This window comes from Lipophrys pholis (genome assembly GCF_963383615.2).
Source record: "Lipophrys pholis genome assembly, chromosome: 11".
Taxonomy (NCBI): Eukaryota; Metazoa; Chordata; class Actinopteri; order Blenniiformes; family Blenniidae; genus Lipophrys; species Lipophrys pholis.
The window spans coordinates 1,379,064-1,397,595 of record NC_137631.1 but is presented as its reverse complement, the minus strand read 5'-3'; the positions used below and the strand labels follow the sequence as shown (position 1 = coordinate 1,397,595).

Genomic DNA, 18,532 nt, shown 5'->3' with positions numbered 1-18,532 from the left:
CACACTCTTTCTCACACACACTCTTTTCTCACACACTCTTTCTCACACACTCTTTTCTCACACACTCTTTTCTCACACACTCTTTCTCACACACTCTTTTCTCACACACTCTTTTCTCACACACTCTTTTCTCACACACTCTTTCTCACACACTCTTTTCTCACACTCTTTCTCACACACTCTTTTCTCACACACTCTTTTCTCACACACTCTATCTCACACACTCTTTCTCACACACTCGTTCTCACACACTCGTTCTCACACACTCTTTTCTCACACACTCTTTCTCACACACTCTTTTCTCACACACTCTTTCTCACACACTCTTTCTCACACACTCTTTTCTCACACACTCTTTCTCACACACTCTTTTCTCACACACTCTTTTCTCACACACTCTTTCTCACACACTCTTTCTCACACACTCTTTTCTCACACACTCTTTCTCACACACACTCTTTTCTCACACACTCGCTCTGAGTTCCCGTCCACACGAGCAAACATTATTGTATTTCTCCCCGTCACACTTAAAAAGTTTCCCGTCCATGATGGAAACATCCGCGTCCACACGGCACCATAAAAACTACTGAAAACGTTGTAGTACATAAGCCAGGCCTATAGGTGGCGCTGTAACGCCGCCACACAAATTCACCAATAACGCAGAAATGGAGAAATCCATCATGTGTCCTGATTAAAGCCTCAGCAGCTCCTGCAGCGCCACCTGGAGGAGGTAGCCGCCAAGTTGGTGTTGTTCAGTGACCTCACTGAGAGGGAGGCGGGGTTATAAATCAAGAGGCGGGACCATGACATCATTGTTCTCTGTTAATGTCTGACAATGTCTTGTCCGTCCGCACGTCAAAGCGGAGGTGGTGTTTTATTCTAACTCCTCCACTCTGGAAGACGTTTAAAAAAAACAAAAAAGAAACGTTTTCAGGCTCCGTGTGAACGATTGGACAGAAATGACGTTTACATGAAACGGCGTTGCCGTGTGGGCGGAGCCTAACTCTGACACAGAGCTGTTATATAATATCTATATTATATAACTGTATGTTATATAATGCTGATTTCTTTTTGGAAGTGAAGCCTGTGGTTTGTCAGGTGAGTCTCACTGAGGTCACAGTTTTTCAAAGGAACATCAGCATTCATTCATTCATTCACTCATTCATTCACTCATTCATTCACTCATTCATTCACTCACTCATTCATTCACTCATTCATTCACTCATTCATTCATTCACTCATTCATTCATTCATTCACTCATTCATTCATTCACTCATTCACTCATTCATTCACTCATTCATTCACTCATTCATTCACTCATTCATTCATTCACTCATTCATTCATTCATTCATTCACTCATTCACTCATTCACTCATTCATTCATTCACTCATTCACTCATTCATTCATTCATTCATTCATTCATTCATTCATTCACTCATTCATTCACTCATTCATTCACTCATTCATTCACTCACTCATTCATTCACTCATTCATTCACTCATTCACTCATTCACTCATTCATTCATTCACTCATTCATTCACTCATTCACTCATTCATTCATTCACTCATTCACTCATTCATTCATTCACTCATTCATTCATTCATTCACTCATTCACTCATTCATTCATTCACTCATTCACTCATTCACTCATTCATTCACTCATTCATTCACTCATTCATTCATTCACTCACTCATTCACTCATTCATTCACTCATTCATTCATTCACTCATTCATTCACTCATTCACTCATTCACTCATTCATTCACTCATTCATTCATTCACTCATTCATTCATTCATTCACTCATTCACTCATTCACTCATTCACTCATTCATTCACTCATTCATTCATTCATTCACTCATTCACTCATTCACTCATTCATTCACTCATTCACTCATTCATTCATTCACTCATTCATTCACTCATTCACTCATTCACTCATTCACTCATTCATTCACTCATTCATTCATTCACTCATTCATTCACTCATTCACTCATTCACTCATTCACTCATTCATTCACTCATTCATTCACTCATTCATTCATTCATTCACTCATTCACTCATTCACTCATTCATTCACTCATTCACTCATTCACTCATTCACTCATTCATTCATTCATTATGAGAAAAAAGTTTTTCTGAGTTGATTTATAAAAATGATAAATTTCATTTTTGGGAGACTGTTTTATAAACGTGAGGTAAAGCCTACACACACACACACACACACACACGTACACACACACACACACACACACACACACACACACACACACACACACACACACACACACACACACACTAATAAAGTAATATATACGGAGGACGTTGGGTTCTTGTGTCTCACGTTAAGAAAACATATTTACCAGAAATGAACTGACTGTCCTTCTTTAATCCCGTGCAGACTCCGCACATGGAGCTCAGTAAATACCAAACGCTGCCGGGGAAGCTGAGCAGAAAGAAAGAGCGCGGCGTGGAGCTGAACGGCGAGCAGGAGCAGGACGCAGAGTATTCATCGCCCGTCCGACTCTCGCCGGAGCTCGTCCACCAGCAGGACTACAGTCTGAGTGAGTGTAAACAAACGTCCTGTCCCCGGGACGCCATGTGTGTTTTACTGAATCAAGGTGCAGCAGGAATGAGTCCGTAAACCCCGAGAAGAACTTTATCTTTGTCCGTCAACACTTTGAAAAGAATAAAACCGGAGATGAGCCAGAAAGGAGTCTTTAAAGATTCGCCTCGATTCAATACACTAAACTGTCCCCCTGAGATTATCCAGAATACTGAGGATTAACGTTCTAACTTCCTCAAATTAAAGGACTTTCACTCCAAACGGTAAAAAAGGGACCATTATTTTCTATCTTTCCTTAATCTTCTTCTCAAAATGGCCCAAATCACAAGTGACCAACTGTCTGAACTGTCTCCATGTCCGTCCAAAACAAAAGCACCGAAAGCTGCGACCTGTCTCTCAGTCCTGTAATCCTGAAACTCATTTAAAGTTCTCCTGTTCCTCCTGTTCACCTCCTCCTACTCCTCCTGTTCTCCTCCTCCTCCTGTTCCTCCGGTTCCTCCTGTTCACCTCCTCCTCCTCCTCCTCCTGTTCACCTCCTCCTGTTCCTCCTGTTCCTCCTGTTCACCTCCTCCTCCTCCTCCTCCTGTTCTCCTCCTCCTCCTCCTCCTCCTGTTCTCCTCCTCCTCCTGTTCACCTCCTCCTCCTCCTCCTGTTCCTCCTGTTCTCCTCCTCCTCCTCCTCCTGTTCTCCTCCTCCTCCTGTTCTCCTCCTCCTCCTGTTCACCTCCTCCTCCTCCTCCTGTTCCTCCTGTTCTCCTCCTCCTCCTCCTCCTCCTGTTCTCCTCCTCCTCCTGTTCACCTCCTCCTCCTACTCCTCCTGTTCCCCTCCTCCTCCTGTTCTCCTCCTCCTCCTCCTCCTCCTGTTCTCCTCCTCCTCCTACTCCTCCTGTTCCCCTCCTCCTCCTGTTCTCCTCCTCCTCCTCCTCCTCCTGTTCTCCTCCTCCTCCTGGTCCGGTCGGTCCAGAAACCTTCAGGATTCTAAGGTTCTAGCTCCTCCTTTGATTTTCCTCATTTGAATATTGGATCATAGGAGCTACATTCAGAATCTGCTGTGTCTGTGTGAGCTGGACTGGCTCCGCCCACACATGCCCATCTTGGGAAGAGGAGGAAGTACTTCCTCTCGTGGTGCCATGTGCCAGAGCAGAGCAGCCTAATTGTGGGAGGAGTCAAAGGGAGGGCCTACCTTGACTGGGATTGGCTAAACCCCCGATGACACTATATAGGGTTTGATTTCTGATTGGCTGCTTGGAGCAACACACTTTTTAAAACCTGAAACAAGCCAGGGACAGAGAGGAAAGACTGGCTTCACTTCTGGGACGTCAGTCCAGGTATGGGGACGAGTAGTACTGCTGGAGAACTTTTAGGAAGGGAAGTTTTACATAATTTGACTCCTTTAAAATGTTTCCCAAAGTAAAGAAAACCAATAATCTGACTCCTCCTCGGACGCGGTCTTTGAACGCCTCAGATGAACCCTCCAGGAACCCTCCAGGAACCTGAACCTTGCTTCCGGGTTTGCGGCTCCTTCCTGCCTCACAGTGAAGAAAAGAAGAAACACTCCACTAACTGCTCCTTGGCTAACGTTGCTTCACTGCTTCCTTTTGTCTCTCCTCTGTTTTTTCTGCTTCGCTCGTCTTCCTCCATGTTTTCTCTGTCTGGTTGCATCAGTTCGCTGCAGAAGCGCCAGCGCTCCAGCTCTAGGTACCGCGCACACACACACTCTGAAAGAACCGGTCTCTCAGCAAACCCAGAGTCCTGGGCGAGCCGCCGCTCCCGTTCAGGCCGGCGGGGGGCTTCGGAGTGCAGGATTAGGAGGACTCCCCCATGACTCAGGAGGCTGTCCAACATAATTCCCGGCTCTCGCTCGCATCGCATTTCACGCTAATAGGCGTAAAACTAGCGAGACGCCGTGAATCTGCCCCGGGGGAGGTGATCAGAGGAGCAGCAGCGCCGCTGAACGCTGCTTTAACACCGTCACACCGACTCAGCCATTTTCTGAGTTTTTTTCTTTAGCTTCAACTGTTTTTAGCCGGGAGTGTTAGTTCTGGGGCGAGGCTGCGTCAAAGATCAAGATGTTTATATTCAGATATATTTTACTGAAAACTTCATGGAGCCGCGACATCACAGCTGAAGAGCCTCTGCAGAGCTCCTGAGGCTCCGTTTCCACGACAACGTTTCAAGACAAAACACACCGTTTTCGGAAGGTTTTGCGTTTATACAGCAGCATTTTGAAATTGATGTCAGAAATGCTGAAAACGATGTAGTTTTACTGTTGGGCCACTAGTTGGTGCTGTTGTTAGTTTTAGTACTGAAAGCGCGCACACACACACACACACACACACACACACACACACACACACACACACACACACACACACAGCAGAGAACAAGGAGCTCTAAACATTCACACTGAGAGGACGTTCTAGTGGACAAGACCACCAAGTTGGATTGTTATTATGGTGACTGTCAAAATAAAAGCCAGGAGAACATGGACGGGAAGTCATGACACCACGGAGGAAACTTTGTTCTGATTGGCTCTACTGAGCATGTGCAGAAGAACTAGTCACTATGGTGACCAGGACCAGAGTCTTATCAGCAGTTTCCTCCGTTTCCATGGGGACAGGATCAGAGCGTTTTCTAAAAGTTGTTTAGTCAGGTTTAGTAACTTCTTAAACACACACACACACACACACACACACACACACACACACACACACACACACACACACACACACACACCCCTTCACTGAAGTCAGCTTGTGCTTCTCTTTCTGCTTGCTCTCCCGTCACGCCGCTAACCTCGCCCGCCGCCTCAGGATCTCCTGGGAAACACGACCTCTATGGTGTAGGTGGGTACTGCATGTTAACCCCGTGGGTGCCGGTGGCGAGCAGCCATGTTTAACTCCGCTCCACTTCCTGTTTCACAAAGAAGCCAGTTTCTAACGTCACTGATGAAAAGTCACTAGTTACTTCTTTAATGTTTCTGTATCAACTCTACCAGTTACAGTAATCAGTTACTCATTAAGTTAAACTGAAGTTACATCACCTACTGGGTCCTCCCAGTTGCCCTATAATCTGGATGTTGGGAGGAAGATGCTCTGTAATCTGGATGTTAGGAGGAAGGTGCTCTATAATCTGGATGTTAGGAGGAAGGTGCTCTATAATCTGGATGTTGGGAGGAAGGTGCTCTTTAATCTGGATGTTAGGAGGAAGGTGCTCTATAATCTGGATGTTGGGAGGAAGATGCTCTGTCATCTGGATGTTAGGAGGAAGGTGCTCTATAATCTGGATGTTGGGAGGAAGATGCTCTGTAATCTGGATGTTAGGAGGAAGGTGCTCTATAATCTGGATGTTAGGAGGAAGGTGCTCTATAATCTGGATGTTGGGAGGAAGGTGCTCTGTAATCTGGATGTTAGGAGGAAGGTGCTCTATAATCTGGATGTTAGGAGGAAGGTGCTCTATAATCTGGATGTTGGGGGAAGATGCTCTGTCATCTGGATGTTAGGAGGAAGGTGCTCTATAATCTGGATGTTGGGGGAAGGTGCTCTATAATCTGGATGTTGGGAGGAAGATGCTCTATAATCTGGATGTTGGGAGGAAGGTGCTCTATAATCTGGATGTTGGGAGGAAGGTGCTCTATAATCTGGATGTTGGGAGGAAGGTGCTCTATAATCTGGATGTTAGGAGGAGGATGCTCTATAATCTGGATGTCAGATGCTCAGTCAGAGGAGGATTATCGTGTCGATGTTGGAAGTGGTAAAACGAAGCAGGTTCAGGAGCAAACTGAAGTTACTTTGGTCTTTTCATGTTTCATGTTTTCTTTCTTTCTGTTTTTTCTTTCCTTTCCTGTGTTGAACACGTTCCACCTCTCGGTTTAGTTTTGACAGCGGAAGTGTGATTGGTGGTGTTAATCAGAGACTCTTGAGTGTCTGTCCTTCATCCAGCCCCGTCTCTCTGTTGGTATCAGCAGGACCTCAGGAGAAGATGGACGACGGCGTCCTGACCGACTCGTCCCCGCAGTCCTCGGGCGTCGACTCTGGACAACAATCCCCCGTTTCCCCCGAGAACAGAAAGACGCACCGAGGCATCAAGAAGCTCTGGGGAAAGTGGGTTTGGCAAATGTTCATGTGGTTGGGGTGAGGGACCGCCGTCCCCCTCGACGTGTCTCAGGTCCTCTGGTTGTTTCAGGATCCGTCGCAGTCAGTCAGGGAGTCCAGTCCAGCTCCACGACCCAGACCCCGGGGATTTCAAGAGGGGGGGCTTCAGAGCCACGGCGGGACCACGACTGGCCCGTTCGGGAAAAACAAAGTAATCAGCTCACAGCTGTCAGCCATTACATTATGACCACCCATGTGGGATCTGAAACGTGGATGTTTGTCCTGCACATCCCACAGATGCGAGATTACATGGAGGTCTGCAGGAGGCCAAGTCAGCCCCTCAGAACATCCACAAACTAGTTCTGATCCATGTTTGATTAGTGTCTCTCAGGAATATTGATCCCATTGAGTCTACCAGTGCGTTTCACTCCACCCGTCAGTGGTTGTAATGTTCTGGCTGGTTTCGGACGTCAGATAGTCTTGGTGTGTCTGATCTAGAAGCTTCTGTCCACCATGTCAGAGACCTGAAGATCCCATTCTGCAAGTGGAACCCAGAGCAGGTCAGCGACTGGCTGGAGGACATCGGACTCGCTCAGTACGCCGTCCTCGCTCGGCACTGGGGCGCCGACGGGCAGACTCTGCTGTCCGCCACGCCGCAGGACCTGGAGAAGGTATACACACACACACACACACACACACACACACACACACACACACACACACACACACACACACACACACACACACACACACACACACACACAAACGACCCGCTAAGAGTATCATAAGATCTCCGAGCTGAAGACCGGCCACCCACGGATTCCACCAGTGTTTCGGATAAACTGGTTTTCCTGTGAACTGGTGACCAGCTTCCCTCGTCCCAGCAGATGTTAAAAACCTGAAACCCGTCGCTGTCCTGGCGAACGCTGTTTAACCACATTTCCATTTAACTTTAAAGTATCGCAGCGTTTGTTTGTCTTATTCTTATTCGTTTGTCTGCTAACAGCTGCTGGCAGAAGTCACCAGTTAACAGGGGAACCAGTTAAACCAAAACACCGGACAATAAAGCACAATCGTAACGATCCACATTTTGTAATAGCTTATATCCAACACGGAGTTGTAGCTCCGCCCTTCTGAATGCGTGCGGCTCCGCGGCAGGGGAGACGGCTTTGTCACGACCGGGAAAAGCTCTGATGACTCCGCCCACATCGAGGCGGCGCCATATTGTGATGGAGAACGAGCGGAGCTGAGGCCGGTCGTGATGGAACTGTGTCGTGGAGAAGCTCCAGCTGACCGACCCGCCTCCAGCTTGTTCCACCTGTCTGATACTCGTCTCCGTCTTGTCACTCCGCCGGTCTTTAGCGACGCTCCTCTCGGCCTCTTTAGTCACACCTTCAGCCCCTCGTCTCCTCGATTAACGCCGTGGCCTCGCAGTCCAGGTGCTCCGGCGTCACGCTGACATCTCCGTGTGTTTTCTGCCCGGCAGGAGCTGGCCATGAAGAATCCGCTGCACAGGAAGAAGCTCCAGCTGTCCATCAAGACGAGCAGCAGCAAGCGTCCGGAGAAGTCGGCCGAGCTGGATTACATCTGGGTCACTCGTACGTAGAGGAGGAGGAGGAGGAGGAGGAGGAGGAGGAGGAGGAGGAGGAGTAGTAGACACCGAGCTCCTCTTCCTCCTCACAATGAAACTCTGTTTGTCTGCTTGAAGGTTGGCTGGACGACATCGGCCTGCCGCAGTACAAAGACCAGTTCAATGAAGGACGAGTGGACGGACAGATGCTGCAGTATCTCACTGTGGTGAGTTCAGACGTGGATGAGGCGTCTCTGCTCTTTATAGAGCATCTTCATCCTAACATCAGAATATAAAGCATCTTCCTCCTCTAACATCAGATTATAAAGCATCTCAGATTATAAAGCATCTTCCTTCTCTAACATCAGATTATAAAGCATCTTCCTCCTCTAACATCAGATTATAGAGCATCTTCCTCCTCTAACATCACATTATAGAGCATCTTCCTCCTCTAACATCAGATTATAAAGCATCTTCCTCCTCTAACATCAGATTATAGAGCATCTTCCTCCTCTAACATCAGATTATAAAGCATCTTCCTCCTCTAACACCAGATTATAGAGCATCTTCCTCCACTAACATCGGATTATAGAGCATCTTCCTTCTCTAACATCAGATTATAGGGCATCTTCCTTCTCTAACATCAGATTATAAAGCATCTTCCTCCTCTAACATCAGATTATAGGGCATCTTCCTCCTCTAACATCACATTATAGAGCATCTTCCTCCTCTAACATCAGATTATAAAGCATCTTCCTCCTCTAACATCAGATTATAGAGCATCTTCCTCCTCTAACATCAGATTATAAAGCATCTTCCTCCTCTAACACCAGATTATAGGGCATCTTCCTTCTCTAACATCAGATTATAAAGCATCTTCCTCCTCTAACATCAGATTATAGGGCATCTTCCTTCTCTAACATCAGATTATAAAGCATCTTCCTCCTCTAACATCAGATTATAGGGCATCTTCCTTCTCTAACATCAGATTATAGAGCATCTTCCTCCTCTAACATCAGATTATAGAGCATCTTCCTCCTCTAACATCAGATTATAAAGCATCTTCCTCCTCTAACATCAGATTATAGAGCATCTTCCTCCACTAAGTGATTGAGTGAATCCGTTATCGGACTGAATCACAGGTCTTCCGGCACAGCTAATGCTAATGCTAATGCTAACACAACAATAATCCATGTCATTAACGGAGATTATGTGATGACGCGTCCGACCCGTTGGGGTTCAGGAGTCGCAGACGGTCCAGTCTGATCTGGTCTCTCTGTGCAGAACGACCTGCTGTTCCTCAAAGTGACGAGTCAGCTGCATCACCTGAGCATCAAGTGTGCCATCCATGTTCTCCACGTCAACAAGTTCAACTCCAACTGTCTGAGGCGGCGGCCTGGAACCGAGGTACTGCAGAGCAAACATGAGAACCATGAGGACACAACTCCAACTGTCATTTAGCATCTCTGCTAACAGCAGCTGTTGGTGTGTGTTGGTGTGTGTTGTTGTTGTTGTGTTGTTGCGTTAACACAGAGCTGTCCTGCTGTTCCAGAGTCAGTTCTCTCCCAGCGAGGTCGTCCAGTGGTCCAACCATCGAGTCATGGAGTGGCTGCGCTCGGTGGATCTGGCTGAATACGCTCCCAACCTGCGAGGCAGCGGCGTGCACGGCGGCCTGATCGTGAGTGGAGGGGCTCAGTGGGCGTGGTCAGTGGGCGTGGCCAGTGGGCGTGGTCAGTGGGTGTCTGACCCCACGGTGTTTGTGCTGTGAACAGATGCTGGAGCCGCGGTTCAACGCCGACTCTCTAGCGCTGCTGCTCAACATCTCGCTGCAGAAGACGCTGCTGAGGAGACACCTGAGCACCAACTTCAACAACCTGGTGGGGGCGCCGGCGCAGCAGGAGAAGAGGGAGTACCAGGAGGCAGCGGGCTGCAGCCCGCTCAGCATCACAGCCAAAGTCAAGGTGGGAACACACACACACACACACACGCACGCACACACACACACACACACACGCACACACCACTTCCTGTGTGTCAGCACTCTGTAATCTGGGTTTAATCCGGGTGGGGGGGGGCGGTAAACCTCAGTCTGTCTGCGCGTTGCTCGGGGAACAATAATCCACAGAAACACTTGATTCACACTCGCTGCCGACCTTCTGACCTTCAGCTTCTGAAGCAGCAAACATCTACATGGATGAGATTAATGAGATTAAGGCTGTGAACGTCTAAAAGGTGTTGTCTGTGTGTTTGAGGATTTCCTCTCGCGGTTCCAGCAGCTTTGAGATCGAGCGTCAGCAGGAAAACAGCTTAAAAGACATTTTGATAGACGCTTCCCTTCGCTTTTCACTCTCAGAACGTGAAGAGAAGAAAATAAACGTACGGATTAGAAAAGTTCCAATGAATCGGGAGCTTTTCGTTCATCACTTTTTAATAACGTATTGATAGACGGATCAATAGTTTTCAGTTCAAGCTGATTTTAGTAAAAAGATCAAAGTAAATCATCTTCATGTATTCAAGGGTTTTTATTGTTTAAATTTTAGTAATAACATTAGCATTAGCTGGTGGCTACATGTTAGCATTAGCTGGTGGCTACATGTTAGCATTAGCTGGTAGTTACATGTTAGCATTAGCTGGTGGCTACATGTTAGCATTAGCTGGTGGCTACATGTTAGCATTGACACAAAGCCTTGAATTTCTCGGTATATAAATTCTTTAATCATATTTTTCATCCAGTTTCTAAACATTCCGTTTCCTTGTCACGATCCCGGGACGACGGTGGAATGTTTCCGTGTTTTTCCGGTTCTGATCCAGTTCCGACCCGTCTGTTCTCATACTGGTTCCTCTCTCGTTCCTCCGCAGCCAAAGAAGTTGGGCTTCTCCAACCTGACCCATCTGAGGCGGCGCCGGCCGGACGAGTCCACCGACTACGTGTGTCCCATGGAGACGCCGCCGCCTCAGCCGGCGCTTAACGGTGTGCAGGGCCGGCCCTTCGCCGGCTTCAGAGGCCTGAGCCCCATCCTGGACCGGGAGTCGGACCGCTGCAGGGACCAGGACCAGGACCAGGACCAGGTGGGCCCCCCGGACAGCAGAGCTGGCTCGTCTCCATGACAACAGGCGTGACAACAACATGGCCGTATGGTGTCGACGCACACGGACGCTGTGCTGTCACGCTTCGCATCGGCCAATCAGCTGTCACCGCTACTACTCTGCTTCCTCTGCCTGCAGCCTGTAACCCCACCCCCCTTAAACCCCGCCCACATGTAACCCCCTTGTGCCTTATGAAGCTTTTCCACTGGTAGCGACTCGACTCCACTCACTTTTTAGTCTTTTCCACTTCGTGTCAGAACCTGATTCCTGGTACTTTCCTAGAACCTCCTCCACCGAGGTTCCCAGAGAGTCGAACCGACAACGTGGTGTCAGCAGACAGCAGGTCACCGGGAAGTGAGGACACTAGATGAGTACGGAGAGCGGCTCGTTCATAACAGCTAACCGCCATTTTGAAAACTTGATCGCAACTTCAGGAACAGAGATGAAGCACAGAAATCAACCTGGTGGCGACCAGAGCATTCAGGAGCTAGAGCGACCCGCTACGAGCTGACCAGAGGGTTCTAGAGCGACCCGCTACGAGCCGACCAGAGCATTCAGGAGCTAGAGTGACCCGTACGAGCTGACCAGAGGATTCTAGAGCGACCCGCTACGAGCCAACCAGAGCATTCAGGAGCTAGAGCGACCCGCTACGAGCTGACCAGAGGGTTCTAGAGCGACCCGCTACGAGCCGACCAGAGCATTCAGGAGCTAGAGCAACTCGCTATGAGCCAACCAGAGGATTCTAGAGCGACCTGCTATGAGCTGACCAGAGCATTCAGGAGCTAGAGCGACCCGCTACGGGCCAACCAGAGGATTCTAGAGCGATCCGCTATGAGCTGACCAGAGGTTTCAGGAGCTAGAGCGACCCGCTATCGTGAGCTGATGGCTAGCCACAGCTTTCATCGGTGTTTCAGATCAACTGGTTTCCCTGTTAACTGGTGACCAGCGTCCCTCGTCACAGCAGATGTTAGAAACCTTAATATTGTGATGGAGAACGTGTCGTGGAGAAGCTCCGTCACTGTGGAAGACAGATGAGCACCTTCACCTGCCTGACTACAGGATGCACACACACACACACACACACACACACACACACACACACACACACACACACACACACACACACACACACACACACACACACACACACACACACACACACACGACCTCTGACCTGTGCCATGAAGGATCGGCAGAAGCTCCGCCTCCCTCTGGACTCACTCTGACATCACTTCCTGTTCCTCCCTCCGTACGTACGGGTTGGTGTTTGTGTTACGACCTTTGACCTCCCCCAGTGTGAGTCAGCTGACCTCTTCTCTGCTTTCTGACGCTCCACATCAACTTGTGCAACATTTGCTCAACAGCCCGGAGGGTTTAATTTAAAAACCGCAGAGCCGATCGACGTGGTGATTTTCTACCCGTATTTTCATATTTCACTGTAATAGTATTTTTATAGCAGAGACGTTTTGCTCCTGTGTGCTCGTGTCAATGTGAAAGAGATCATTTATTAATAAACTATAATGATATGGTGTAAATCTCTCTCCTCTTTTTTAGCAGGGATTACATCTAATCTGTGTGTTTGGTGCTTTTCTACATTTTAGCTTCATGAGTAACGAGTGATTTAATGATCATTTTATACAAAACAGAATTATTGGTTCAGTTAGTGAGTCTCGTTTTGATTCTCAGGACAATGAAATGGAAAACGTGGAGGATTTAGTGAAGTTTATTTATTTAAAGTCCAAACAAAAGTAAATTCTATAAAAATCAAATGTAATAACTATATGTATTTATAATTAGTTTTCTATTTGAACACCTAATTCATTGATTTCGGCATTTGAGGCATTTATATTTCAATTAATAAACTTCAGGTTTATTTAGTTGAAATTGTTGTTTACATTTTGATATAGTTCCTTGGTTGAGTGGAAAGAAATTAATAAAACTAAATCCAGAGACTGGAATATTTAGTTAGTGTATTTTTGTTGTGTTTTTGGGGTCGGGGTTTTTTTTTTACTCGCCATTTTTTTTCTTTTGTATTTTTTAACTTCACTAAAATGAGAAAGACAAATATAATCAATAGAAAATAATTTTGATATTTATATTTTACTTAGTTACTGAGTTTAAAAATAAAAATGGAGAGTTCAAGTTTTATTGTGTATTTTTTTTACTTCTTTTGAACGTAATAGAAAATTGGACAGCAAGTCAAATCTTTATTTATTTCAATAATCAAATTCCCAGTTTTGTTACAACTGAAAGTTTTCATTTTTATTTTTTTATTTTTTTATCACTAAGAAAGAACTGGAACCAAAAACTCCAGAAAGAAGAAGAATAGAAATAGAAAATCTTCCAGTTTAGTATTTTTAATCCGATTAATTTAAGTTTAAACTGTTTGGAGCCACAAGCAGCAGTAACCTTCCTCACCACTAACCTGCTTCATCGTCATCATCATCGTCATCGTCGTCATCATCACCCTGATAATCGTCGCCATAGTAACCGAGTCACATGAGAAGTGTGTATCTGTCTGTTCTCAGACAACAGGGACAAACTCAGCCGGAGTGTGTGTGTGTGTGTGTGTGTGTGTGTGTGTGTGTGTGTGTGTGTGTGTGTGTGTGTGTGTGTGTTGCAGACGGCGGTCACAGAGGGGCCGGTCCTCCAGATTGAAGCTCTGTCTGAAAGCATCAACAACCTCACAGTAAGAACCTGAAGCGGCAGAGCGGCTCTCCTCTGCTGCTCCTCTGCTGCTCCTCTGCTGCACCTCTGCTGCTCCTCTGCTGCTCCTCTGCTGCTCCTCTGCTGCTCCTCTGCTGCTCCTCTGCTGCTCCTCTGCCGGTCACAAGTTCGATTCCTCAGAAGGGAAAACTGGAGGACGAGAGACAGAAATAAACATTAAACCCTCGTGATGAAATCAGAGTAACAATAAGTGAGACGTCCTTCCAGCTTCTTTAAAACTTCAGATTATCTTTACTGTCCAAGTAGAAAACTTCGGCTCAACGACACCAAATAAATGTTTTTGTATCTTTCTGGTGGCAAAAGAAATATAAATATACAAACACATGTACATCAAACAAAACCTATGATAATGTAGAGATACTGTAATGTAGAACCTGAAGTACAACCTATGGAATTACAGTAGTACTTACAGTAATGTAGAATTGATGATATAATAGAAATAATTAACACTTACAGTAATGTAGAAAGGATAATATAGAAATACAGTAGTACTTACAGTAATGTAGAACTGATGATATAGAAAGACAGTAGTACTTACAGTGAAGTAGAACTGATGATATAGAAAGACAGTCATGTATAATAAATAAGGTAAATGTACAAATACCCCGATGTGGAAGTCTAATAACGTGGAACTGGTAGTTTTGTAGAACATAAAGTGATGTTAAACTTCTGTGTATGAATGTGTATAAATGTGTACTGTGAATATAATAATGTAGAACTTTTGAAAACCAAAGAGGTGAGGAGTTTGTTTAGTGTCGATCAGTGGAAACTAAAGAATCAAATAAAGGACTTGTAGTTTGTTGAAAACGTGGATGGAGGTTTACAGAACAATGAAAAGTAAAACGTTAAGCGTTATATTATTAAAACTTTGACAATCAGCTGTTTGTTGCTTCTCCTGCTGGAACGCTGCTTCGCTTCTCCTGGGATCAGATTTCTGGAAAAAAAAACTTGAAATGAGGAAAACCTCTTTTCTATCATTTATTCTCTCATGTTGACTTTTTAAAGCTTTGAATGTTCTGAGAGTAAAACAGTTGATCTCTGATCTCCTCCGAACCCCCCCAGCTTTCTAACACTGCGACTCCCATCATGCTTTGCCTTCAGTTGCTGCTCGGCCGGGACGAGCTGCGGCGCGAACTGAGGCCTCAGACGGCGCTGGTTTGAAGACCGCCGGCTCACTAATGCTGCCTGATGCACCTCAGATCCCTGCCTCACGCTCCTGGAGCCCCGCCCCCACTCCTGGAGCCCCGCCTCCACTCCTGGAGCCCCGCCCCCACCACTGGAGCCCCGCCCCCACTCCTGGAGCCCCGCCCCCACCACTGGAGCCCCGCCCCAACTCCTGGAGCCCCGCCCCCACTACTGTCGTGCCGCCACCTCTGGGGGCCGGGCATGAAGCCGAGGGTGTGGGCGGGTCTTCTGGTGTGGGGGAGGGGTTTCAGATAAAACATTTGTCGTTGATCCACCTGTAGCCCCGCCTCAGTGTTTTTACTGGAAGGCCCACCCTCACACGTAAAGCTCCGCCCCTAAACCTGAAACCTTTAAAGCAGAGGACTTCCCCTATCACCTGAAGAGTTCTAACCTGAAACCCCGCCCTCACATCTAAAGCCCCGCCCTTACACCTGAAGAGTTCTAACCTGAAGCCCAGCCCTCACATCTAAAGCCCCGCCCTTACACCTGAAGAGTTCTAACCTGAAGCCCCGCCCTCACATCTAAAGCCCCGCCCTTACACCTGAAGATTTCTAACCTGAAGCCCCTCCCTTACACCTGAAGAGTTCTAACCTGAAGCCCCTCCCTTACACCTGAAGAGTTCTAACCTGAAGCCCCTCCCTTACACCTGAAGATTTCTAACCTGAAGCCCCGCCCTTACACCTGAAGATTTCTAACCTGAAGCCCCTCCCTTACACCTGAAGATTTCTAACCTGAAGCCCCGCCCTTACACCTGAAGATTTCTAACCTGAAGCCCCTCCCTTACACCTGAAGAGTTCTAACCTGAAGCCCCGCCCTTACACCTGAAGATTTCTAACCTGAAGCCCCGCCCTTACACCTGAAGATTTCTAACCTGAAGCCCCGCCCTCACATCTAAAGCCCCGCCCTTAGACCTGAGGTGTTCTAACCTGAAGCCCCGCCCTTACACCTGAAGATTTCTAACCTGAAGCCCCGCCCTCACATCTAAAGCCCCGCCCTCAGACCTGAAGAGTTCTAACCTGAAGCCCCGCCCTCACATCTAAAGCCCCGCCCTTACACCTGAATAGTTCTAACCTGAAGCCCCGCCCTCACATCTAAAGCCCCTCCCTTACACCTGAAGAGTTCTAACCTGAAGCCCCTCCCTTACACCTGAAGATTTCTAACCTGAAGCCCCGCCCTCACATCTAAAGCCCCGCCCTCACACCTGAAGAGTTCTAACCTGAAGCCCCGCCCTCACATCTAAAGCCCCGCCCTTACACCTGAAGAGTTCTAACCTGAAGCCCCGCCCTTATATCTAAAGCCCCGCCCTTACACCTGAAGAGTTCTAACTTGAAGCCCCTCCCTTACACCTGAAGATTTCTAACCTGAAGCCCCGCCCTTATATCTAAAGCCCCGCCCTCACACCTGAAGAGTTCTAACCTGAAGCACCGCCCTTATATCTAAAGCCCCGCCCTTACACCTGAAGAGTTCTAACCTGAAGCCCCGCCCTTATATCTAAAGCCCCGCCCTTACACCTGAAGAGTTCTAACCTGAAGCCCCGCCCTTATATCTAAAGCCCCGCCCTTACACCTGAAGAGTTCTAACCTGAAGCCCCGCCCTTATATCTAAAGCCCCGCCCTTACACCTGAAGAGTTCTAACCTGAAGCCCCGCCCTTATATCTAAAGCCCCTCCCTTACACCTGAAGATTTCTAACCTGAAGCCCCGCCCTTATATCTAAAGCCCCGCCCTCACACCTGAAGAGTTCTAACCTGAAGCCCCGCCCTTATATCTAAAGCCCCGCCCTCACACCTGAAGATTTCTAACCTGAAGCCCCGCCCTTATATCTAAAGCCCCGCCCTTACACCTGAAGAGTTCTAACCTGAAGCCCCTCCCTTACACCTGAAGATTTCTAACCTGAAGCCCCGCCCTTATATCTGAAGCCCCGCCCTCACACCTGAAGAGTTGTAACCTGAAGCCCCGCCCTTATATCTAAAGCCCCGCCCTCACACCTGAAGATTTCTAACCTGAAGCCCCGCCCTTATATCTAAAGCCCCGCCCTTACACCTGAAGAGTTCTAACCTGAAGCCCCGCCCTTATATCTAAAGCCCCGCCCTTACACCTGAAGAGTTCTAACCTGAAGCCCCGCCCTTATATCTAAAGCCCCGCCCTTACACCTGAAGAGTTCTAACCTGAAGCCCCGCCCTTATATCTAAAGCCCCGCCCTTACACCTGAAGAGTTCTAACCTGAAGCCCCGCCCTTATATCTAAAGCCCCGCCCTTACACCTGAAGAGTTCTAACCTGAAGCCCCGCCCTTATATCTAAAGCCCCTCCCTTACACCTGAAGATTTCTAACCTGAAGCCCCGCCCTTATATCTAAAGCCCCGCCCTCACACCTGAAGAGTTCTAACCTGAAGCCCCGCCCTTATATCTAAAGCCCCGCCCTCACACCTGAAGATTTCTAACCTGAAGCCCCGCCCTTATATCTAAAGCCCCGCCCTCACACCTGAAGATTTCTAACCTGAAGCCCCGCCCTTATATCTAAAGCCCCGCCCTCACACTGTGCTCCAGCCCACCTGAAGCCTGCAGCGGACTCACTCAGAAAGCTCCTTCCTACCTGCAATGATGATGAACTGAACTGTGTGTGAACAGAGACGAGGCTGGGGTCAAACTACAGCCAACGTTTCTCCGTGTCTGACGACATGTCATGAACTCGTGTTTCTGAACATGATGATATCGAACATCGGTGCTAATGAAGTTTATTTCACGTCTTCTTCTCTCCTTTTGTAAAATATGTACAGGAATTTGTCGGATTGAAAAGTGAACAAAACAAATCTAAACGATGGAGCGACTGAATAAATCCGTGTGAATTCTGAGTCAGCAGGTTGTTATTGTTTTCTGTCTGGAATCACAGCAAGAGAAGAAGTTCTGGAGTAAAGTACCTCCACCATGGAACCCTGGTGTGAACTGTGAGAACAGGGAGCTCTAAACATGAACACTGGGAGAACATTCTAGAGGACAGACCACCAAGTTGGATTGTTATTACTGTGACTGTCAAAATAAAACCATCAAGTTGGATTGTTATTATGGTGACTGTCAAAATAAAACCACCAAGTTGGATTGTTATTACTGTGACTGTCAAAATAAAACCACCAAGTTGGATTGTTATTATGGTGACTGTCAAAATAAAACCACCAAGTTAAGATTGTCATTATGGTGACTATCAAAATAAAACCATCAAGTTGGATTGTTATTACTGTGACTGTCAAAATAAAACCACCAAGTTGGATTGTTATTATGGTGACTGTCAAAATAAAAC

The 18,532-nt window shown here is 47.3% G+C and overlaps 1 protein-coding gene across 2 annotated transcripts in view; it reads left to right on the top strand.

The window, feature by feature from the left end:
- ppfibp2b (PPFIA binding protein 2b) overlaps positions 1–15,266 on the top strand; it is a 76,779-nt gene extending 61,513 nt beyond the window's left edge. For both annotated transcript variants that reach the window (XM_080474540.1, XM_080474541.1), the window contains 12 exons: positions 2,412–2,574; positions 6,540–6,678; positions 6,761–6,880; positions 7,190–7,340; positions 8,156–8,267; positions 8,378–8,466; positions 9,524–9,646; positions 9,792–9,917; positions 10,012–10,200; positions 11,099–11,308; positions 13,950–14,015; positions 15,155–15,266. In XM_080474540.1, the coding sequence (XP_080330666.1) occupies positions 2,412–2,574; positions 6,540–6,678; positions 6,761–6,880; positions 7,190–7,340; positions 8,156–8,267; positions 8,378–8,466; positions 9,524–9,646; positions 9,792–9,917; positions 10,012–10,200; positions 11,099–11,308; positions 13,950–14,015; positions 15,155–15,214 (1,548 nt within the window). In that variant the 3' untranslated portion in view covers positions 15,215–15,266. The remainder of the gene's footprint in view (positions 1–2,411; positions 2,575–6,539; positions 6,679–6,760; positions 6,881–7,189; positions 7,341–8,155; positions 8,268–8,377; positions 8,467–9,523; positions 9,647–9,791; positions 9,918–10,011; positions 10,201–11,098; positions 11,309–13,949; positions 14,016–15,154) is intronic.
- The last annotated feature ends 3,266 nt before the right edge of the window (positions 15,267–18,532 follow it).